General features: G+C 41.5%; 1 protein-coding gene across 3 annotated transcripts in view; it reads left to right on the top strand.

The window, feature by feature from the left end:
* The window catches only part of DROSHA (drosha ribonuclease III), a 101,185-nt gene extending 79,368 nt beyond the window's left edge, over positions 1-21,817 (top strand). For all 3 annotated transcript variants that reach the window (XM_084881031.1, XM_084881032.1, XM_084881030.1), the window contains 9 exons: positions 2,337-2,381; positions 4,110-4,267; positions 5,351-5,456; positions 13,283-13,424; positions 14,784-14,866; positions 14,958-15,061; positions 17,519-17,611; positions 18,476-18,522; positions 21,556-21,817. In XM_084881031.1, the coding sequence (XP_084737157.1) occupies positions 2,337-2,381; positions 4,110-4,267; positions 5,351-5,456; positions 13,283-13,424; positions 14,784-14,866; positions 14,958-15,061; positions 17,519-17,611; positions 18,476-18,522; positions 21,556-21,686 (909 nt within the window). In that variant the 3' untranslated portion in view covers positions 21,687-21,817. The remainder of the gene's footprint in view (positions 1-2,336; positions 2,382-4,109; positions 4,268-5,350; positions 5,457-13,282; positions 13,425-14,783; positions 14,867-14,957; positions 15,062-17,518; positions 17,612-18,475; positions 18,523-21,555) is intronic.
* The last annotated feature ends 2,742 nt before the right edge of the window (positions 21,818-24,559 follow it).

The raw sequence follows: 24,559 nt of genomic DNA, 5'->3' as shown, positions 1-24,559 counted from the left end.
ATTTTAAATTTTTTTAAATCCATAGTTCACATTAGGGCTCACTCTTGGTGTTCTGCATTCTATGGGTTTTGACAAATGTAGACTGACGGTAGGTATCTTTCATTATAGTGTCACACAGGCTATTTTCACTGTCCTAAAATCCTCTGTGCTCTGCCCATTAGGAGTGACCCTTTTGGGCCTGTATAGTTGGAGACTTTTTTGTGCATTTATGGTGCCCTGGTTCTAATTTCTTCCCTCTGCTACTTAATTTCTCGTGTTCTTCTGGATACTTCTGAAGTCACCTTCTCTCTGAAGCTTTATCTGACACCCCAGGCAGCATTTTCCTAGCACTTAGTGTATATTCCTGTTATAGAACTTCTCAGAGTTTATTAAGTTGTACTTATTTACCTTTATTCTTCTCCACCAGGCTTCTTTGAGGACAGGGATTGTGTCTTATCTTAATAAGCTAATGTAAAACAGCTATTCAATAAAAATATGCACAAATAGATTTCCCAAGAGTCAATGAACATTTTCCCTGAGAGAAAACTGAAGGAAGAGGCTTTGCCTAAAAGCCGATGGAGGGTAGAACTGGGATTCCAGTCTGGACCTTTTCCCTGACACCCAGGCGCAGCAGAATCTCGTCTCCGGGTGCAGAGAAGATGAAGGAGATGGACACAGTGGAAAATAGTCTAGTTGTGAGTGAGGGGTTATGCTGTTACACCAAGATGGGTGGCCCCAGCCATTAAATAGAAACCACAGTGTTTTAGTGTAAAATACATAGGAGAAAGATGAGTCAGGAAGTCTTAAAATTTTGAGCTTCAGAGGTGGGAGGTAGTTTGAAGAGATAGCTGTTTGTTGTTGCTGTTTAAGGTCCTCATTCTTGACAGTAGCATTTTCTGTGCCAGAACTGGGTTGTGCTTTGAGTTAATGTTCATAAGGCATCAGAGAGCACTTTGCATAGGTACCGAGATGCTGTTTTGTGTTTGAGGAAAGGGAGGCTCAGAGAGGTTAAGCCATGGCCGACGTAGCATGAGGGTTGCACTTGGGCTGCCTGCCTCCAGCGTGGCAGGCTTCCCTAACACCGTACTCCCCGGTTAAGGCAAGGTGAAAGGTGATTATTTGGTCATTTGGATGTAAGGTGAAAGATGCTCATGAAGGCACTTGGATCAGAGGTCAGAACTTCTGCAGAGACGAACAAGGCATCCAAACGGAGGTGGTGGCTGACATGGGAGGAGCTGGTAGTGGTGAGGTCTGGAGGGAGGCTGAGGTCTGGTGAAGGTTCCCTCGGATGTGGGAGGAGGAAGGTGAGCACTGAGAACAGGAGGAAGTTGCAAGAAGGGAATGACATTCAGTATAATTCATGCCACTGAGAATTCAAGGGAAAGGTTGGTTGTTAAGTTGGTTAAGAGAGGTCCTTTAAAATGCCTTAAAAGAATAGTTTGATGTTTAAGCCTTTTTTTTTTTTTTAAACATTGGCAAAAAAAACCAAAACAGAAAACACCCCACCCCAAGTGTGTTTTATTAAGATGCAAGCTGTACAAAAGTATGAGGTATTTTTCCCCCTTGGCATCATGTGTCACAAGTGATAGTAATTTTTGTACTTCACCCCATCCTTAGATTTTTGAAAAATATTTTTCCCTCTTAAAAAAACCTCTCATTATTTACTTCAAAAACCGAACATCAAGGCCAGAAGTAGATTCAGTCAGAGCCTCCCTAGGGTCTGAAACGGCAAGAAAACCGCTTTGATCCTGAGGAAGTTCTGATTATAACTCCCTGTAGACTTAAGTCAATGGCTTAAATAATATACAGGGCTTTTCCACAAAATTCACTCATTCCCGTGTTTTAAGTAAACATTTGCAGTGACTCGCAGTTCAGGTGTGGTCTTACCGACCTCCGTGTTTAGGAACTATAATAGATGTGGGATGTCTTCCCTCTGTCTTCAAGCAGCTTATTTGATAATGACCGACTGCTTAAAATTAGGGACATTTGATCACAAAAGGCACAGCTGATGCACATTTCTGGGGAATGGTAAACTAAAAATAGGATTCAAGTAGCCACTTTACCCAGTGGTATTAGGTTAAGCAAACGTGTAACTTCGTTTTAAAAGGTGTCTTTCATTCCTGGGGATGGGGTGGCTCTTTGCCTCCCCTGCTTAATAGGCTAATTAGAGTCACTAATAGGCAGCTGGTGTGGTGAGTACACTTAAAAAAAAATTAGTTGCTAGCGCTATTGAATTTTCAATAAGTGGAGTCGGCATCTGAAATAGTTCAGGATTCCACATAACAGCATTTTATTTAGTACTCTAGAGCGTGTTAAATGGCTCCCTTGAGCACTAAAGCCATCACTCCGTTTTCCAGGACCTGCGAGAAGTCTGGCTCAATTATCCTCTCCACCCACTCCAGGTGAGTGTGGCCTCTGCTCTGCAGTGAGCTTTATAGCTCCCGGTGTTGGTGTCACTTTAGTTTGCTTTTTTAACCCCCTGTCCTGCTTTTATCCTTAGATTCCCTTCAGTTTCATTCTGACTTTAAGCTGGGGTGTCAGAACTGGAAAACTTCAGAACAGATAGTAAAAGGACCCCATACATTGCATTTTTATGGTCTGGGGGTTGGGGGGTTGGGGGTGGGGTCTGGGATGTGTCTTCCCTTCCAGGGCAGAAATAACTACTTGTGTGGTTGAGATCTGCTTCCCCAAAGCAAAAGTGAAATTCAAAGCTTTTGCTGACTATAGTATGTCTACATGCCCGCTGTTATGGAGAAAATATACAAGCAGGTCTGGGCTTATTACAAAGTAGAGCAAATACTAAATTAACATTGCTGAATTGTAACCTAATTCGGACCTTAAAAATTGAAGGCTTTGACTCAGATTGCATAAAAACATATTATAAATTAAAACTTTGTACAATGTGATAACTTTTTACTCAGATTTTAGAATTTAAAAGATCTACACGTTGTGACATCCTTTTCCCCAGTTGGTTTAAAAGTTCTTACTATTCTTTGTTTAATTTCCATTTTACTTTGGAGATATACATAGATGTGTACATATGTATACATATATATACTCATATGTGCATATTGTTACCTATACACATATGCATATTGTATATATAATAAAAATAATCATTAGTGACTGAACTTTCACGAGAGGCTTTAAAGTAATAAATTGCATTAATTCAAAGTACTTCAGAAATATTTCCTTAGTATGAAATTGCCCAAAGTTGTTAGAGATGTTCATTTCAATTACACTTTTCATATTTGCTCTCTGCCAGTTGTCAGAGGCTCATTATTATGTTGAGCACCTGCCTGGTGACATAATGCTCTCCAGTGCAAGCCGAATCCAGTTTCAAAGATGCTCATTTGCCAAAGTAGGCTGGTCCCTAAAAGACACACAGCGGTTAAGTTACTCTCATGCAGTGGTTCTCAAAGGGCAGTCTCCAGACCAGGAGGGAACTTATCAGAAAGGCCAGTTCTTGGTCCTCACCCCAGACACACTGAAGCAGAAACTCAGGGGTTAGGACCTGTCCACGTGCATTTAACAAGCCCTGCAAGGCTCTGCTGAACACTAAAGTTGAAGAGCCTCTGCTTTACTAGATACCATATTTTCCGGCGTATAAGACGACCGGGTACATGTTCTATACCCGAAGCTACACTGTGTTCTAGTAAAAAGCCTGCTCAGATTGGCCAGAGTCAGAGAGGCGGTCTATTAAAAAAAGAACTGGTGTTGCCTCGGAAGTGGGGGGTAGTCTTATACAGCGAATATAGGCCTAAACCTATGTTTTAACTGTAAAATTAGGGGGTCGTCCTATACACTGGAAAATATGTACATATATTCTCTACCAGCAACTCTTCAGCTGGCCTCCCCATGGAGAGTTAGCTTAATGCTTGGGATTTTGAGCTATCTGTGTACATTACTTGGCCTTGAAATTTGATAGAAGATTGGAAAATATTATTTGAACCCTCTTTAAATATTAGGTTTGTTTGCCATTCTAAAGGATGAAAGAAGCCTTCCATGTTCACTGGCCTTTCAGAAATTTCCACCCGGGGGAGGAGGAATTTGTAAAACACTGTCCTAGAATTGATAATTACTGTTGTAACCAAAAACTATGCATGATTTTTACTTCTCTTTCTCTGTAGCTGCAAGAGCCAAATACTGATCGACAGCTTATTGAGACTTCTCCAGTCCTACAGAAACTTACGGAGTTTGAGGAAGCAATTGGAGTAATTTTTACCCATGTTCGGCTTCTGGCAAGAGCATTCACGTTGAGAACTGTGGGATTTAACCATCTGACCCTGTGAGTTAAAAGTACCCACGTCGTCCCAGTGCGACCATTTAAACCAACAGTCCCAAACCGTTGGGACTTCATAATTCTAGGAAATTGTGAGATGGATAGTAGCCAGACAGTGGCATGGACCAGGGGATATGCTCCAATTCAGTTACTTTGGTTTCATGTCATGCATCTGATTTTTCCATTAAGTATAGAGAAGTGTGAAGGAAGTAAACATTGTTTCTGTAAAGGGACAGATATTAAATATGTGGGGCTTTAGAGGCCAGTGGTCTCTGTCTCAGTGACTTGATTCTGCCATAGTAGCATAAAAGCAGCCATAGAAAAAATATAAACGGATGAGCATGCTGGGTCCCAGTTTACTTTATTTACAGAATCAGGCTATGGGCTGAATTAGGCGCTCCAACCCTTGCTCTACGTGAGTGATTTAAAGATGAGCTAGTATAATAATAAAGAGCATAACCAAAACGTTATTTCTTAGCATGCTGTTTTATTTTCAATTTTTTGTCAAATCAAATATTCACAACTCTCTTTAAACTGTAAAGTTGAAAGAATCTTGTCGTAGTTTTTTAGCATTCTTAAACTAGATTCCAGATTTGATTAATGGGGTATATACAGGGGTGGGCAAAAGTAGGTCAGTTGTTCATATGGGAAAATACAAAATAAATAATAATACAACAATAAACTCTGTTTTGCATACTCACAACCTACTTTTGCCACCCCATATTTCAATTAAAGAGATAAATTTTAGTAAAGAAAATCCTTGGACCTTTTGCTTTGTTTTGTCTTTGTAGAGATTGTGCAAGATCGTTTATCTTTCAATTGATACTCCCCAGGCACTAGATACCAGTCTTTATGGTAGCAGTTGTTTAATACTTAGAAAGTACTCTATTTATTTTTTTTTTTGAAACTCAACCTATATAGACTAAGATCTCTTTTCAATTTCAGGTCTTAGGAAATTGTATTTAGTTTTGTGCTTTAATCAAGATAAATACATTACCTTTTATAATATTGTCGTTTTAAAAAATTTTTGGTTGTTTTGAAATCCATAAATACTAATTGATCTCTTTACATTGATGTTTCTTTATTCAGAGGCCACAACCAGAGGATGGAATTCCTAGGAGACTCCATAATGCAGCTGGTAGCCACAGAGTACTTATTCATTCATTTCCCAGATCATCATGAAGGACACTTAACTGTGAGTTTGTGTTAAGTCATTCCCTCCAATAGGATTGCTTTAATAGAAGGTTAGAAGAGCCAGATATCTACTTATGCAATTGATGACTTAGTTCTTGGTGGCTTTAGCATGCATATCATATGTTTTTATTCATTTCTTTATGCAAATTGTGTACAAACCAATATGCGATAAGAACTTACTTTTTACTTTTTCATTTAATGATTATTTTGTGCAAAACATTGAACTAGGCTTCATGGGGGGAACAAATATTAGTTAACATCTAGTCCACCCATAAAGAGTTTAAAAACTGTTAGAAGTTGAAAATGTAAATAAACAATTACAAATTCCATCTATCTATCTAATCTATCATCTGTCTATTATGTGTATATATTTACTCATACATGAAGTTTAAGTTATATAAATACAAGGGAGAACCATCTTAAATGTTATAAAGAGGCATAGGTAAGCTGATAGCTTGTGCTCTTGAGGAAAAGATTTTAAGTTATGTGCAGTTCTGAGTAGTATGACGAAATCTTGTGCCGTTCCACTCTTGCCTGGTATGTGAATCACTGCAAGCATATAATCTATGTGGCCTGCCGGCGTGAGTTTGACATGCCAGCATATTCCTGCTGTGTATGCTATCTGCCCGTTATTCTCTTAGTAGATGGACTGTGATGGTGTCGCAGTGCTTGTGTTCAAGTTACTCTTATTTTACCTAATGGCCCCAGAGCTGGCAACTTGGAAATGCCAAAAAGAAGCCATAAAGTGCTTCCTTTATGTGGGAAGGTGAGTAGAGAACAGTAAGATATTTTGAGAGAAAGAGAGAAAAATAAAGAGAAAAAGAGAGAGAGAATAATTTTTATTACAGTATATTGTTATAATTTTTCTATTTTATTATTAGTCATTGTTGTTAGTCTCTTACTAGGCCTACTTTATAAATTCAAATTCATATAGGAAAACATAGTATATGTATGTTTGGGTATGTTTGCAGTTTGAAGCATCCACTGGGGATCTTGGAAAGTATCCCCTTGGGAAGGGGAGGCTTGCATTAGTAGTGCACTATAATGCAGTTTTTTTTATTATGCTTGATGCAAATAACAAGTTTTTTGTACTTTGCATTTCTACAGATTTTATGCATGTTTTGCTTTGAATAGAATTGGATCTTATCTCTGCAACCGTGAACCCTGGGAATAGTTTCTATGAGATACAAATATTAGAATTAGAGAGAATATGGTGATTTGCTATGTTTAAATGTGATTTTTCTCAGCAGAATTTCTAAGCCCAACAAAATACAGTCCTTTCACTTACTCACTCGATGAATATTTATTATTGTGCTTCGACCATGCCCCTTGAATCATTATATGGGAAATACGCAGTACTGTTATTTTAAATTTAATTTAAAAGGAACAGTTTGATTACCAAAGTTAACTGCTTTTGGATGGAAAAGAAATTGTTTCCCTCTTGAATTAATATTTAAACCTTAAGAACATATAAGCATATATTAGAAATAAACTAGTGTCTAAAATCTTGCTTTATGTTAGGGAATCAATAAATGCTCCTTCAGTATATTCCATTAGGGAATAGACTTTGTAGCTGTCAGAATATCTGGTTGGTCAGAGAAATGGCCAAACCAAACCAAATGGCTTGAAGTAGTAATTCATTTTATGGCCATATAGAGGCCACTGTTGAAAATGTGTGACTTAAGTATACACATTCACCCCTGTATTCACAGAAAGTTATTTATGAACTCTAGGATTTTGTGGAGGTGAGATATTGTAGATCAGTAAGTTTACTGCTTCCCATCTTACTCACTGTATAAACACCTCTATACCCCCACCCCAGCATTGAACAGACGACGAAACCAAAACTCAGAAAGTTGTTTTGTCCAAGGTCTGGATAAAAATAAAACCAGGACTATGATAGAAACTCCAGTTTTGTATTCTTTCCAAAGTCATTTCAGTACCATAACTGTAGTTTTATCCAAAATGTGTTCATCAGCCTTGCTGTCTTAAAATGCCTGGTTTTGGATAGCTTATTAGAAAAATGTTAATAAATGGCAAAATTTTATATGACTAGAGGCCGGGTGCATGAAAATTCATGCACTGGAGAGGAGGGTCCCTCAGCCCAGCCTTCCCCCTCTCACAGTACGGGAGCTCTCAGGGACGGGAGGCAACCAGCCATCAGGGGCAGGCAACACCCCCATCACACCTGCTGCTGCCACTGTTGGCAGTGCAAGCCTAGGCCGGCCCTGGTTACATGAGCATTGGGCCACTCCGGGCGGCTGAGCAGCTGACATCTGAGGCTTGCCTGAGCCTCGGGCCGGCCCTGGGCAGCTGGGGGCCTGAGGGTGGGTCCGGCTGCACTGCGTACCTACCACCCCCCTAGGGGGGCTGATAGGACTGGGGAGCTCCTGCGGGGCTGAGGGGACTGGGTGCCACCATCTTGTGGCTATAGGCACCTCCATCTTTGTGACGGCATGACAGTCAATTTGCATATCCCCGCTTTATTAGATAGGATGGTTTTTATTAACTACTAGAGGCCCAGTGCACAAAAATGGGGGTGTCTCTCAGCCTGGCCTGCCCCCTCTCACAGTCCCCTCAGGGGATGTCCTGTTGATGGTGGGGAGCAGGCCTAAGCCACAGTCTGGCCTCTCTCTGCGGGAGTCAACCGGCTGATCAGGGGAAGGGACACTCCCATCACACTTCTGCTGCTGCCACTGCCAGCCGCCACAGCTGCCTGAGCCTGGGCCCTCACAGCCACTGCGGCTTGCCTGAGCCTTAGCCCGGCCCTTCCAGCGGCAGCTGCCATCTGCAGCCTGCCTGAGCCTCGGGCCCTTCCAGCGGCAGCTGCCATCCACCACCTGCCTGAGCCTCGGGCCGGCCCTGGCAGTGGCTTGCCTGAGCCTCGGTCGGCCACTGTGGCTTTGTCTGGAAGGACGTTTGGAAGAACGTCCTTTTATTAGTATAGATATTCATAGAAAGCATTGGTAAAAGTCAATAGGACCAACAGATCTGCTGGCAAAACAAAGATGATCTGTCATCAGTTAAACACACGTTTCAGCAGATATTAACTCTCAGTGGTGAGAGTGCTTGCTTCCTCTGTCCTGGAAACACTGCCTCGCGTTGGCTTCTGTCATGCTGTCCTTTCGGGGTTTCCTCTCACCCCTTTAGCTACACTTTCTTAGCCTGTTCTTCTGCCTGCAGCCCGTCCTGCTTCCAGCCCTCGCTTCAGTTCCATCAGATGTCAGTTCTGATATGACTCACGGATTAAGGGGACGCCTTCCCGTGGCCCCCAGTCCAAACCCCGTGTGCCTTTCCTTCCTGGCGCTTGTTTCAGTTTGCCTATCCCACTAACCTGCAAGTTCTGCGAGAGCATGTTTCTATTTACTGCTGTGTGCCCAGCAGGGCCTGACATATGTGAAGACATAAGTGACAGAGAGTTTTTCAGGCAGCTCAGTCGTAGGAAGAAAGAAGTGGAAGTGGCCCTGGAAGGAAGTGGCCGCTGTTTCACGTTTCAGGAAAGAAGCTGAAAACTTATTTATGAATGTCTAGAGGTTAAAATTAATTAAAAATTGTGGGGGATTATTTGTTACAGTTGAATTTGTTGGAGGCTGATGGCAAATTATTCATTATTGTGATTAAAGAACGCACAGCCAGTAATTCGCACTGAGAGGCGTTCGTTAGCTCTGAGCCATTGCCTCGCACTCTGGTTTTACGGTGAATAAGGACAGCGGAGAGAATGAAATCATGTTTCCAGGCTTTGAATACTGATGGGGGGAAAACATAGTGTTTTACAAGTAAAAGTGAAAGCGCCTCCTGGGGAGGGAACAGTGGGCTTATGTGATTGTTCCAGGATGACCGGATTCGATTGGAATGTGGAAGGAAGCGGTTCTAATTCAGAGCCTGAAGTTTTTGGTTTTTTTGGGGGTAAAACACAGTAGAGTACGGGCAAGTATAGTAAGAAAGACATAAAGAGCATTTACTCAGACCAAGATTCCTGTCTTCCCACATTCTCAGGTTTTAACTTTTCAGGTTTTAATTCTTTCATTCTTTCTCTCAACCTTTGCTATAAGATACTGAGCTAAAAATAGCCACTAACCCCATGCCTACCTCGGTGGTGTGCACTTGCGAGATGAACTTGCAGAGTTTTTTTTTTCCTCTCCTTTTTTTTCTTTTCAGTGGAATCATTTAGGAGAGTGGGAAAGCAAGGATTCCAAATAAAAAGTTTGAAAACGGGTGATCTAATCCCCTCCTCCCTCCTCCCGAGCACTAAGCATAAATCATTCAGACAAACGGTACCCTACCCACAAAATCGCCTTGAGAGGATAGAGTCCACAGCCTCCTGGGTAGACATTTCTGTCACTGGTATAATTTGCCTTCTGCATCCTGCCTGCTCGCATTTGTGTACCTTTTCTTTAGTTACCACGGGAGCCGAGGAGCATCTGGCGACACTCTCGGTGTAACAGGCCTGTGCGGCACATCCCTGTCACTTCCAATGATATATTCTGCTCTCACCCCACGCTCTTGTATTAAAGTCCTCCAAGCAGTAATCACAGTCTACTTATTTCACACTAGGTGGCCCTCTGGTAGCTCACGTCCCACAGCTGTGGGTTCCTCTTTCGCATCAAGAATGGAGAGGGTGGTTGAAGGAGGAATGCCAACATGTTTTTTTCTTACTTGTTTTAAACCAATAAACCTTTTCCTCATTAAAATTTAAGTTTAAACTAATTATAAAAGACTGCTGTGCTGAGATAATAGAAAACATCCCGAATTCTCAGAAACAGACTTTGAGATTTGGGATATTTATTTGGGTCCCTGCCAGTGCATCAGGAACCCGGCAGTTTTTTTTCCCCTCAGCTTTACAGAGAGCCCGAACTACAGCTTTCTTCACATTTTCTGGGGATTTTAAAATAAAAATAATTGGGAGGCGGGGGGCAGTTGGTTAAAAAGGAAGACAGCTCAGCATTTGGTAAAATGGAGAGCTTTGGAGACAGTGGATAGGTATACAGAACATTCTGCATTGAAGACAAATTCACAAGAATTCCTAGAGAGCTCTCTGGGGCTTCTTTTATAAGGGCATTCATCCCATTCATGAGGCCTGCACCCTCGTGACCCAATCACCTCGTAAAGGCCCCAAAATCATCATCTTTAGGGGTTAGGATTTCAACATATGCATTTTGGGGAGACACAGAGATTCAGACCACAGCACCCACTCTCCTGGCAGACTCATCCTTTTTCAGTTCTGACTCAATATTAGTCAGAATCTCAACTACATGAAAAAATTTTTAAATGCATATGTTCAGGTCACATCTCCAGAAATTCTAATTCCTTGGTTCTTGGAAGAGGCCTGAGCCCCGTCTCTCATAAGTACCTGATGCAGCAGTTAGTGAGCCTCTGAAACGTTTGTGTTGAGCAGGTCCTCCGGTGGCGGGTGCATCACCGCAGCCTCCACAGTGTGTCTTGGTGTCCAGTCTGTGTTGATTCAGGCAGAGGTTAGCAGCCCCCAGAGGGCAGCCTGGGTTGCTGATCATCTCGTGGGCTTCAGCTCTCAGCACAGGACGCAGCCTAGCCTCGACCTCCACACAGCCCGCCACGCTGCCATGACCTCTGGTAGTGGTCTGCCTCGCCATCCCCTTGATCCCACTGGTTGGCAGGCAGCACGGTTCTTTAGGAAGCAGAGAGCAGCAAAGGCCAAGGGTGCAAGTTGTCACTTAAAGAATTGCCATTGGAACTTTTTGTGTAGGTAAAGCGTGAGGTCTTACCTCTTTTCAGCTCATCTAAATGTGCACTGACCCTAAAAATATGGGTGACTTACAGCTTCCTTCCCCCCACAGACTTAGTTCAGGCTCTGAGTCTTGACAAAAGATCTCACTTCCAGCTGGCCATCCAGCGGCTTTGAGACCTGTCAGGGTGTATTTTAAATAAAACCGGAGCATTCCTGTATCATCTTCACTGCTTTCTTCCCCGCAGACAGCGTTGCTGCACAGCACTGGGTGGGCAGGAGGCTGTGGAGCCGAGTGATGGGTGATGTTCGGTGGCTCAAGTGTGCTCATGTGTGTGCATCAGGCTTGTTGATTCTGAGGCATGGAATCTCCCTATTGCAGCCTAAATAAGAGTTTTCTCCTCTCACCAAACTCACATTTTGAGAGAGAACCGACTTGCTCAGCATAGCCATGTTTTCAAAATAGCCCTCCTACTCCCTCAGGGCCTCTGCTTGGAGAACCCCGCCCCTGCCAGTAGAAATCCAAATTAAAACGATGTCTCCCTTCCGGCTCAGTTATTCTGTGATTACAAGATATTAGGCTGGTGGACTCCCTATTGGTTGGGTCTCCTATTAATGTTATGTGCTAGGCCTTTTTAATTTTGAGCTTCTCCGTGGATATTAGTTTTAATGAAACACTGTATTGAAGAAAAGAGTTGGGAGAAATAGGAGGAGGAAGGGAGCAAATACAAGCAAAGAATAATAGTCTGTAACTCAACAGCAAGCGTGGCTTATGAAGATCAAGTTGTAATGCTGCTTCATGAATCATTGTCAGACAAATTAAGAACATATTGTTTCTTATTTATCTATTGTCAGGGATGCAATCTCAAGCATTGAGAATAAATCCAGATTTTCATAAGCTTAGTTGACACGATGGAGCCAGAGAGCATAAAACTTGCATCTAATAAAGCGGGATGTGGAGCGGCAGGGGTATGATATAAAACCAGTCCCGCTGGCAGCTGCTTTCTGCCCACTCCTTGGCCCTGGTGTCAGGGATGTTTCTAAGCAGCGAGGAATTGTAGCAGACTAAGAATGTGTTATACCTGTTGTTAGAAAAGTCCTAGTTGTGGATACATTATTCCCCCAAATCTGAGAAATTGGGGCCACTTATTTTTAGATTTGTTGGGTGAGTTCCCATCTTTGTATCTCCCCCTCCTGCCATGTGTCTCCCTCCCCTCTCCCCCTAGTGTGAGTGGTGAGTGAGTGTTTAATTCCCAATCCAGGCATGCTTTATGGGCACCTCTTCCATGGGTTGGTTGCGTGATTTTCACGCACTGCTTCGTGCTACTACTTGGATAGTAATGGAGGACTCTACTGAAATTCCTAGTAGAAATTTTTGTTTTGAGTTCGTGAAGTTAAAATATGGAAATTGTATTTTCACCTGATTACAGATATAGGGTCTCAGTTTGAAAAACAGTAACTCAGGGTATGTAGTAGTAATCGTTAAAATAATAAAAGTAAAAATGTAGTAAATAATTTAAATATTTTAAATAGTACTTACTAAAACATCACTTCCCCAAATACTATAATATCAAAATTAGCATCAGTGCCGAGAAACTTGAAGCTTACTTCAGACTTTCAAAACTAATGCTCCCGGGTAGAAAGCAAGTGGAGTGTGCCGGGTGGGAGGCGGATTGTATTACTTGATTGCAAAGGACCACAGGGAACTTGTTTGGGGTGATGGAACCGTAGAAGGTTGTCAAAACTCATCTGGCTGTACTTAAATGGTGAGTTTTATTGTATGTAAATTATACTTCAGTAAAGTTGATTTTAAACCATTTTAATGCTCCTTCGTTTAATAGCATTACACTTAATGGAAACTATGACCTTTAAAATAGTACAGCATCCCAGCACTGGCCCCTGCAACTAAACAACCACATGAGCTATTTAAATGTCAGTCAGGCAAAGTCCTGGAGTAGAGGGAGCTATTAGGGAGAAGTTTGAAGTGTATGGCGTTTGTCACTGCTGCCCAGGGGTGGGAGTAGGGGTTGGGAGTAGGGGGTGCACAGCTGAAGACTTCACTTCCTCTGTCCAGAGACACCAGAAGTGAATTGGTTTCTAAATGCACCCCCATTCCTTTTGGCCAGTTGCTGCGAAGCTCTCTGGTGAATAACAGGACTCAAGCTAAGGTGGCGGAGGAGCTAGGCATGCAGGAGTACGCCATCACCAACGACAAGACCAAGAGGCCCGTGGCCCTGAGGACCAAGACGCTGGCAGACCTTTTGGAATGTGAGTCCCACTGCAGGGAGGTGATTGAACCTGCAAATGCAGTCGAAATCAAAAGGACCAACATTCATCTTCCTTTTTCTCATTACTATTATGTTCTGACTAAAGACACCTTTCCTATTTTCACTTGTATTTATGCTTTCTTCCAAAGCTTATTTGGAGGAGAATCATTTGAAAATAAGACATTTGGATAATGCATTTTATGTTCAGTCTGTGTTCAATGGTGCACCCTGCGTCCCCCTCCACATCCCTCCAGCCTAATGCTCAGCCACCACATCCCTGTGGGATGCAATAACAAAATATGAAGATTGTAATAGTGAATCAGATTTTTCTTTGCCACCCAGCAGCAAAAAATAGGGGCATAGAAGAAAGAAAGGTAATTTACTCACTAAATACTAAAACTAATAACCGTTGTTTTGAATGAGCTCAAAGCTCTATGGACAGATGTCATATTTTACACTCCCTGTTATGGTCTTTTGGCATTATGAATAATCCTGTTATAGCTAACTAAAGGGTTATACACATAACTTACTGTTTCTGATAATACTTAAAAATGAGTGGCCTTACCCTGAGGCTTGAAACTTTTTAATGTTAGTATATTTTTAACAGTTGGAATTATATATAGATATTAAAGTCTACTATTCAAAAGCTACTCATTTACAAAGTGTAAAGGCAGTCTGACTAAGGAACCTAAAAAAAACTTGTTTTTCAATTAAAATAAACTAACTTAAAGATTAAAATTATTAAATAAGTTTAGAGAACATTCCCACTGGCTTTTTTTAGCTCAATGAAGGCTGTTTTTATTCTTTAAAAAAACCTCACTATTTGTTTACTTGGTTAAGGTAACTTTTAATGAAATTGTCTTTGAGATCACCATTTATTAATGGAAAGTTAGATATATTGTTATAGTCATTAAGTCCAATATTTCTCTGTGCTTGAGCAGATTGAATGTATAAATTATCTCATTTCTGTTCCTGAAATGTAGCTCAGACCCTTGTAAATGGGTGACCTCCTCAAGATTGGTGTTGAGAATGTCAGGCCCCAAGGATGTGCTCATTCTGATGTCATATCTGATCTTCAAGTTTTATTTGCTGTTATAACACTGTTGTGTTTCCAGTTGTCATTATCCCCCTGCTGTACAATAGCATTTAGTCTATCATCTTCACTAACATAATTTAGCCCTTAGCCAAACTTTGTTTGGTCTTTGTACTCCATGACTTTGCATCTTAATCACACACCTATATTGTTGTTTCTGATATTAGTGATAAAGAGTTCTTGTTTAAAGAAAGATGAAATGGTAATGTTATCTTCCTGGTAGATGGCAGTGGCATTGTATTTATTTTTAAATGTTCTCTTTTTCAGCATTTATTGCAGCACTGTACATTGACAAGGATTTGGAATATGTTCATACTTTCATGAATGTTTGTTTCTTTCCACGATTAAAAGTAAGCTCGTATAAAATTTAAATTGGTTGTATGCAATTCGCACGGTGATCTCAGAACCCATTACTAAATGTTCTTTGGGGACTTGCTACAGGAGTTCATTTTGAACCAGGATTGGAATGACCCCAAATCCCAGCTTCAGCAGTGTTGTCTGACACTTAGGACGGAAGGAAAAGAACCAGACATTCCTCTGTACAAGTGAGTACTCTTGGCCCACAGTCCATCAGATGAGGGAGCTTAGAGATGATGCTCTGGCTGCATGGAGGGAAAACTGGTCACTGTGGGTGATCACAATCAGGATCCCAGATTGAAACTTCTTAACTCTGACTCGGCCCAACACTGAAACTCTTTGGGCCTCTCAGTCTTACAGCTCGAAGTAAGTGGGTCACATTTGATTATATTAGCTTTTCCCATCTCTATAATGTTGTTAGAACCACTCCCTGTGAGGAAGACATACTAAGGTTAGGAGACCGAGATGAGAGCAATTCAGATGAAATAGTTGTTACATACATTTTTATATCTTTCTTTAAAAGAATTATACATATATATATTAATTATTGATTTCAGAGAGGAAGGGAGAGGGAGAGAGAGAGAGAAACATTAGTGATGAGACACAATCATTGATTGACTGCTGCCTCCTTCATGACCCCTATTGGGGATTGTACCTGCAACCTGGGAATGTGCCCTGAACCAGGAATCGGACCATGACCTCCTGGTTCATAGGTCAATGGTCAACCACTGAGCAACACAGACTGGCCGTCTTATTATTATTTGTAACCTCTGCTGTGTGTCTGGATTGGAAGGTTGTGTCTGCTTCATTAGTAACAGGACTTGGGTGTCCCTGTCCACCCCTTTGCAGCCTGCCGGCCTCTCCCTGTGGCCTGACAGACCCGCTCTCTCAGGCCGTCACTGTGAGAAGCGGGCAGTTCTCACTGCTGCTGTTACTCAAATATTGGAAACTTTTCTTCTCAGAATGTGTATCAAAAGCAGCCATGTACTTCAGAATACCTTTAGTGACAAATCTGTATTCTCTGAGTGATAACCAGAAATTCAATAGGAATGCGGGGCACTCACTATACACGTAACTCTGGCTTTGATGAAAACAGCAGGTTTGACTCAGAAGCCGAGTAATTATCTTGAGGCGCTCACACGTTGATTCAGAAGGTGGTTTCAAAGAGGAATTACAAAAAGGAAGAATTATCCAAATAGGTGGAGTGCCTCCCAAAGCGTTATCTGGATGTGCGCTTCTGAGGATGTAAAAATCCAGACCCAGGGCTGGTTTACCGCTTGTCTATACATACAAGGTTGTGAACACACACACACACACACACACACACACACACACACACTTGTGTGATTACTCCATAGGGAATAGAAGCCCCCTTGCCTCGGACCTTTTCCGAGTTCTGAAAACTCAAGAAAAAACACAGAGTGGCAGCAGGGAAATCTAAAATCCTCTTATATGTTGTTATTTAACAGCCACCACACAATAGAGGCTTTCTCCCTAAAAGAAAAACTGAGGCCAGGAAACATTTGTGTCACCCCACAGCAAGCTACTATATACATTGTCCCAAGAAACTGTCACCGCTAAACGTTTCCTTTATTGGAGAAAAAAAACTCCTCGTGTTTAGAAATAGCACTTTCATATGTGCCTAATAAGCATAATGAATATCCCAACTGAATTCCATGAAAGGCTCCGAGTCTTCCCTCATCAAAGTGATAATTAAAGTTGAAGAAACAAACCGGGGAGGGTACACTTCTCGTGGCGCAGGCATGATTACTGTAATAAGCGCTACCTTACGGCGGCCGCGTGCTCCCATCCCGCGGAGATAGATGTAAACCCGCAGGAAATGACGGCTCCCTGCTTACAAGTCCCCAGCAAAAGCCCGCGGTGAGCTTGTCCCTCATCGAGACGGAGGGCTTGTTGTACGTAGTTTTCCCAAGATGAACTGGTCTGTTCCATTCTCTTTTGTCGGCTACTTTTAATTTCCTCTTCCGCGAAGTTATCAGTTCCCCCGCCTCTGAGATCTGCACCACGTCATTAAGATGCAGAGTACCTGGAGTGTTGTTTTTCGGCACTTGTGTGCTCAGCGTTATAGCATGCCTCTGAAAGGATCTCGGATGTTTCAGAAATTAAATGCATTTTCTGATCTTCCAGATAGGATAAGAGACACCAGGAAGAGTCCATAAAGGATGTGAAACCATTCAGACGTGGCTCGAGGTGTATTGCCCAGATACTTAGTGCTTTCAGCTGTGCTGAGCACTGAAAAACAATGAACAGACCAATATGGTTCCCTTTTCGCTGAGGAAAGTTCATTTTATGATGCTTGGAATATGCAGGCTTCGACATTCCTTAAAACTATGTTATGCCTCACTGTTAGCCTTCAGATACTATTTGTAATTTATTCCATTTATACTTTTTTTGGGGGGGAGGGGAATGTATACAAATCCGTGTTAGAATTTTTAAAATTTCCTATTTCAAAAGCTCTCTGTATTTGTCAGGCTTAGCAAATACAGAATTTACTCCTTTAATTTTCTTATCACTTTTTCCTTCCTCTGTCTAAGCAATAAGTACATGTTTTTCTTGGAGTTACATATTAGCAATAACAACGGAATAACACTTTCCCATGACTGACCTTCTTTCCTTTCCCTCAGGACTCTGCAGACCGTGGGGCCGTCCCATGCTAGAACCTATACGGTGGCTGTTTACTTCAAGGGAGAAAGAATAGGCTGTGGGAAGGGACCAAGGTAGGAGAAGCTGCTTTCCATCTCTTCACGTGAGAAGACCCTGCTTGGCATTTTCAAACTCTGCAGTCTGTCTAGACTCTAGAGTAACGTGACCAGACGTCCTTTTTTAAAACACTGCGGGACGCGGGACAAATTGTTAAAAATCGGGACTGTCCAGCCAAAAGCGGGACGTCTGGTCACCTTAGTCTAGAGTAGAGAACGTTCGAGGGTAATAAAGTGAATCACAAGGTTTAATGTCCCCACCAAGCCCAGCCCCCCACACTTGAGCATCTGCCTTGGGTGTGGGAAATTGCCGAAGGGGCTCTGGCTGCCTTGAGAAAACCACATTACCTGGTGCACAGGTACGTTGCTGCAAGCACTTTAGGAAGTGTCCTGTGTGACGTCATCAGGCATTTGATGTCTTAGTGCGGCTGGAGCTTTGTGGAAATGCTGATGTCTCCCGGTGAAAAGAATTTTGTGTGTTATCACCTTTCTTTGAACCCTCTAATCTGTGTGCTAAACTGAGAAGTGATTAGAAGTCTGCCTATACCTATATTTTTTACTCTTTGCCTCTTGAAGCTTTACACTGAGGATATTCAAATTTAAGTAGGAAATACTTCAAATGTAATATAAATAGAAGGCATTTTATTGCAGTATTAAAAGTGTGGAACGACTAACTTAAACAGGCTTGAGCAAATAAATGACATTTCTGCATGCCCTTGTGTATATTCCTATCTGCAGTTCAGAATGTGACAGGGGAAGTAATCAGATAAATTTACTGTGCCAAACATGAAAATCAGCCTGAATAATGTGTAGCCTTACTATTTGTTTTTTGAAAAAAACTCTATAAATTAAAATGTACCTTACCTATATTTGATTTAACAGTATCCAGCAAGCGGAAATGGGAGCAGCCATGGATGCACTTGAAAAATGTAAGCCTATCTCTTTTTCGATGATTATATGTTCATAATGTAATGAGTGTTTTATGGGAGAAAAATGGGAAAACAGAAAAATGGTAAGTTCTGATAAAATGTGATCCGCTTTTCTTCATAATTAGTCTTCACAGAGAGTGCGGTAGAATGTGAGATATGAATAAATGGCTAATAATTTTATAAAAGTGTCCCTGAGTGCCTTTTGATGTTCACTTCCCTTTTTTGCACAGAGTCACACTCTCAACCCAGGTAACCCATGTGAACAATCTAATGTATTTCTCTCTATAGATTTATAAAACATATACATGCAAAGGTTTTTTCCTTTTAGTTTTTGGCCATTGTTCTATGGAATGGAATATCTATATACTCATGTGCATCGTTCTTTTCTTGCTCATTTTGGGCAGCCTTGTGGGGTGTAGTGGCTTCAGTTTGCATTATAATTCATGCTGTAAATGTCCAGTAGTTTATTCAGGTTTTCTTTATTTGATTATTGGTGGATATTTTGTTGCTGGTTTTTCATCACTGTCGACAGTAAATATGTATATACTCGTGCTTTTACTACTAGTTCTGTGCGAGAGATTCCCAGAGTGGGATGGCTGGATTGAAGGAACTTCAATTACATAATTGCTCATGTAGGGAACTGCATAGACTTTTCTAAATTGAAGGTCTAAGTGCAAGAAATCTTTCTTCTGAGGTGTATTGTGCTGCACAGCAGAACCTGTGGCAAAACATGACTAAGCTATTCGATTATGCTCTAAGTTCAGTTATGCTTCCAGTACCAGCCGAAGGTGGGAGAGAGCAGAGTGCAGGAAGCTGACAGTGAAGAGGCCCAGATTCTCAGCACTGGGGGGATTCCAGGAAGGGCAGGGGCCAGCAGCGTGGGAACCCAGTAGACCACAGCTCCCTAGGCAGGGGGAGCGGGGAGGAGGCAGTGGGGTGGAAGCTGTGTGACCTTGTCCAGCGACCATGGGATCCTCACTGAGAGTTTCAGTTGACTGGTGGGGAGCTTTTACATCTATTCTATATAATGCACAATCATGTATTGAAATGCAAGTGAGGTTCCCAGCGGTTGAAGCACTTCACTCCTACCAGTATGTATGGGGCAGTCTCAGAATAGGCTGTTTTATCCCTGAAAGCTAATGAAAACCTCTAAGAATAACCTGTAACAATCTCATCGTGGAAAAGGGGTGTGCAGTTGTGAGTACTCGAAACAGAGTTTCTTCTTATATTATTATTTATTAATTACTATATTATTTTCCATAAATACAATGGTAAAACTGGTAATACTGTAGCCCCACCCTGTGGTTTTCTAAGGCTAATAATATGGGAAAGTGCTTACAGTAGAATAAATGGAAACCAGCATATCCTTAAAACATACGTTCACTGTATTCTTGCAGTGGAAGGGAGGAAGGGGGCATGTGTTTACGTGTTTGTGTGTCTGGGTAACACCTACACACTTTTACATGTGCATGTATGTGTGTAGTATAACCGAACTTCATAGGAAAAGAGTCATAAGGACATACTCTCAAAGCTTATCAGTGATTAGATCTGAGTAGGAGGATTTTGTTTTAACTGTGGATTAAGTTTTACAATAGAAGTTACTGAGGAAGTAGAAACTTGCTCCACAGCTGTCTTTTCGGGATTTGAATTATATCTTTGAAAATATTGATAATACTTGAAACCTGTTTTATAGGACACACAAAGAATCAGTTTAAAAATAAATAAATACGCCTATGAAATGCCAGAAACTATATCATAAAAAAAAAAAAAATCAGTTTAGTATCTTTTGGGGCATAGGATTTTATTACTGTTTTAGTTCTAAAATACGGATGCCATTGTGTTCCTTTTTTGTTTAAAATCAATCCTGACTCTCAAGATCTCGACTAGTCAAGATCTCGACTGATTGACCACCTGCCTTTCAGGTGCTTTTTCCTGCCACTCTGTCCCTGTCCCTTCTCCCGTCTGGGGAGAGGATGGGATACTGTGTAAAAGGGGGGGACTTAAGAATATTGTGTATACTTATTTCTAATATGTATACACTTTTATTATGCTTCAACCATAACAGACACAAAAAATGTTTCCCCCTGGCATGCTGTGTTTTGAATCATCCTCTGATTCTTCATACTTTATCTGTGAAGTAGTACCTCTTGTGTCGCACAGTCCCTCCCCCGAGTGACTGGATAGCTGTGTGGCTCTCATCTCGCTTGGCTCCCATTGTGATGTTTGTTGTTGAAGTGTGTGTTTGTTGACCAAGAGTGTAAAGTGACTATTTCTCATTCCATATTTGATTTCTTACCTATTGCTGCACTCGCCACAGACCGCAAATGAATTGTAAGATTTTAAAATCTTAATCAGGATTTCGACTCTGTCAGCACCCTTGCACGGGGTCAGATTTCAGCCTAAATCTGGCTTCAGCTCTGCTCCTGAGCGCTGTGTCTCCTTCACGGATAAAAGTGCTTTCCTGGAATTGCTGTTGCTGATGCAGCTCTGGGCTTCTCATGATGAACTTGACAAATAGAATGACTAGAAATAGCGACTGAGAATGTAGCCTCCCTTTTCCCATCTGATCTTTTCTTGCTCCCTTCAGAAACTTTAATTCTTGGTAAATAATGGTGTGATGATATCATTATTTGTTTGATGTTTTTGCCTTGAGCTTGCGAAAATATACAACTCCATTTTGCTTTATCCTTTATTCTTTTCCTGAAAATCTCTGCTTGCTAAGAGAACTGTGGTAAGATGCCCACCCAGAGTCATTCTGCCGCCGCATGTCTGTTTTAACATTGCTGTATGTCTCTGCGCTTTTTATACTCCAGTTTACATCAGAAATTGTGATCTAGAATCGGGGATACTGATCCAGACCTCCATGTATTTCTGAATAATAAAAGAATAGGGGGAGAAGATGAACATTTTTTTTCTTGCCTTACAAAATACAGCTGTCTACATTTCATATGACTGTGTGTTTGTATGTGTATGTGTTTAGTTTGCACTAGTGGCTATCCTTTATTAAGTATAAAATATATCTCCTCGTGTCAGATAACTTTCCCCAGATGGCCCATCAGAAGCGGTTCATTGAACGGAAATACAGACAAGAGTTAAAAGAAATGAGGTGGGAAAGAGAACATCAAGAGAAAGAGCCAGATGAGACCGAAGACATAAAGAAATAAAGGAGGACACGGACATCATGGCGTATTTACTTGCTTAATAACTGTGACTGCTGCCCATCGAGATGTACCCCAGTTTTCCTACAGACAATGAATGAAGTGTGCAGTTGAAATAAAACCCAGTCAAATCACCATTGTTGTTTTACTGGTTTTATATTCTGTTTTTAGCTGGGTAGTCTTTATTACCAGGTATTTGACTTCTTTTTATAATGGAAAACTTCACTTTAGCAGATATGCATATTCCCTCTTTTTAAAATAATAATAATAATAATAATAATAATAATAATAATAAAATTTTAAAAAGTTTATTCTATGTGAAATAGATCATGTTTTTCTATCTCTGAGATTATTACCCGGGATTTTCAGCTCACAAGTGAAAAATTCACTCTACCAGATATTTGGATTATTCTCTACTAACATGTATACTTTTTAAAATCTCTGGATTATTAACTAGATTTTTTAGCTTGCATGTGGATGTTTATCAAGTTCTCAGCTGCAAATATAGAACTTAACGTTCTCTAATCAGTGAATCCTTTGTAGATGGAATCTCTTGAATGTTTGACTGGCTAACGGGAGAGGGAAAGACATATTTGAGTCATATATTCTTTGAATCATTAGAATAGGGACGAAATCATGATTCTAAGTCATGATTCTAAGGAGTTTATAGTTGGACTTCAGGGAAGCTTCAGAACCTCCTGAAATTTTCTGTATGTGTTTGGGTTTGGGATGGGGTGGGAGCTGGAAGAGAGGGTTCATGGCTGTCATCAATTCAAAGTGTCCCTGCAACAAAGGGTTACTTAACATATTAAAAGACATGACGTTTTTAAAAAATGTTATTTTATACTGAACATCACTGGTTTCTTATTAATAAAGGCAAAACTTTCTTTTGAATGTGTTTTCATCCATTATTTAAGCAAATATATTGTGAGTGCCTACTATGTTTCAGGCACTGCTCTAGGCTCTGGGGCTACAACAGCAAGTGAACAAAACACACACACACATCAGAGAGAAGCATGAGAGAGAAGACCTCGCCAGGCTTTTTAATTTGTTAATCATAACAATGTAAGATGGTGTCTGTAAGAAAAGGTTGCCCTGCCCACCTCCTCCCAACAGACAGCAGTTCTGGGAGGGATCGTTCATCAGCTGTTCCTGAAAATGTATGAGCAAAAGCTAGCGAGCACAGGAAAACATGGCTTCTTTTTAAACAAACACGTTCACTCGTCCTGCATGTGCATCCAAATAATGCCAAAGCCAACATGCAGTTCCCGACTTTTTCTTGGACTCTGGCATTTCCTCTCTTGAGTATTCTGGCCCCTTTAGGGTTCTCGCTCCATATCAATGTCTCTTGAAACCTGAAGAAGTCAAGTCGACAAGACATTGGAGTCTCTGACACACTGAAATCTAACAAAGGCCATCAGCACAGATTAGCCTGCTGGCTCTATAGAGTAATTGTGAGGCCAGCAACCAGCTCTGTGCCTAGCCTCATAGACAGCTCAGTAGGCCCCCGTGACCGCAGTTTCTACCCTGCCTCCTGGCCAACCCAGTCCAGTTCTCTCACCTTCCAGTTCTGATCACAAGAAGTGCCAGTGAGAGTGTAAGATCATACATTAATTCACCGGGGTTAAGTGCTGTTATTCGTAGAGGCTGGAGGTCTTTTGGGGGAGATGTTAAGTGATGGGGTATTTACAGACAAAAGGTCTCTAAGTAGTCTTGGGAGGGGGAGGAGGAGTGGGCCAGACAGGGAAGGCATCAAAGTATTTAATATTTGAGATACTGAACTTTGAAGATGAGAGGGTGCTTGTAAGATAGGGGAGGACATTCCCTCCCAAGGGAGCAACAGGATTAGGTTGAAGACTATGGCTTAGGAGCCTGTTGTGTTATTCCGTGGGAAATGTCAAGGCCTGAATCAAGGCACTGGGGTAGGACAGATTTGAAAGATGCACAGGAATTGGAACCTACAGATCATGGAGCTGGGCAAGGTATTGCAACCTGGCACTGTTGGCAATTTGGGCCCAATCATGCTTTGTTGGGGCAGGAGGGACTGTCCCGTGCAGGTAGGATGCCTAGTTACTTTCCTGGCCTCTAACCACTAACCCAGTAGCATTCCCCCCCCCCCCCCCCCCCCCCCCCCGTTGTGACCTCTGGGGGCAAGATCACCTGTAGTTGAGAATCCTTAGTTTAGGACAGCTGTTAAAATATAACAGTCATGAAATCAAGTGAATACTTATGAATTAGGGGTTTGGAGAACATCCTAAGATTTGTTGGTATTTGTAGCATGGAAGGTGAAGCATCCTTGTCCTTAAGGAGCTTACTTTTCAGAAGAGGAAGTACTTACACTCATCCATAAAGTGCCACATGAAGGAACATGTGAGAGGGGGTGACTCATTCTTTCTGAGGGAAATGTGGGGGTCAGAGGAGGTCCAACCTCCTTCCTCATGACAAAAAACCTTTCTTCAGGTCAGACATACGAATGTATTTTTTAACCACAATATCATTATGACACCTAGCAAAATTATCAAAAACTCATTAATTTATAATAGTCAGTCTTGCTGAAACCAGTTTGGCTCAGTGGATAGAGTGTCAGTCTGCAGACTGAGGGGTCCCAGGTTCGATTCCAGTCAAGGGTATGTACCTTGGTTGCGGGCACATCCCTGGTAGGGGGTGTGCAGGAGGCAGCTGGTCGATGTTTCTCTCTCATTGATGTTTCTAGCTCTCTATCCCTTTCCCTTCCTCTCTAAAAAATCAATAAAATATATATTTTAAAAAATAGTCTTCAAATGGACTGCTGGCTTATCCAAGTAATGATGCATATATTACCTGTGGTTTTTATGTCTTTTAAGTCTTTTATATCTAGAACATTTTCCCACTCCCCCTCT

The sequence above is a fragment of the Pipistrellus hanaki genome (genome assembly GCF_964339955.1).
Source record: "Pipistrellus hanaki genome assembly, chromosome: 4".
Taxonomy (NCBI): Eukaryota; Metazoa; Chordata; class Mammalia; order Chiroptera; family Vespertilionidae; genus Pipistrellus; species Pipistrellus hanaki.
The sequence above is the reverse complement of the archived record's forward strand: the minus strand, read 5'-3'. Positions and strand labels throughout refer to the sequence as shown.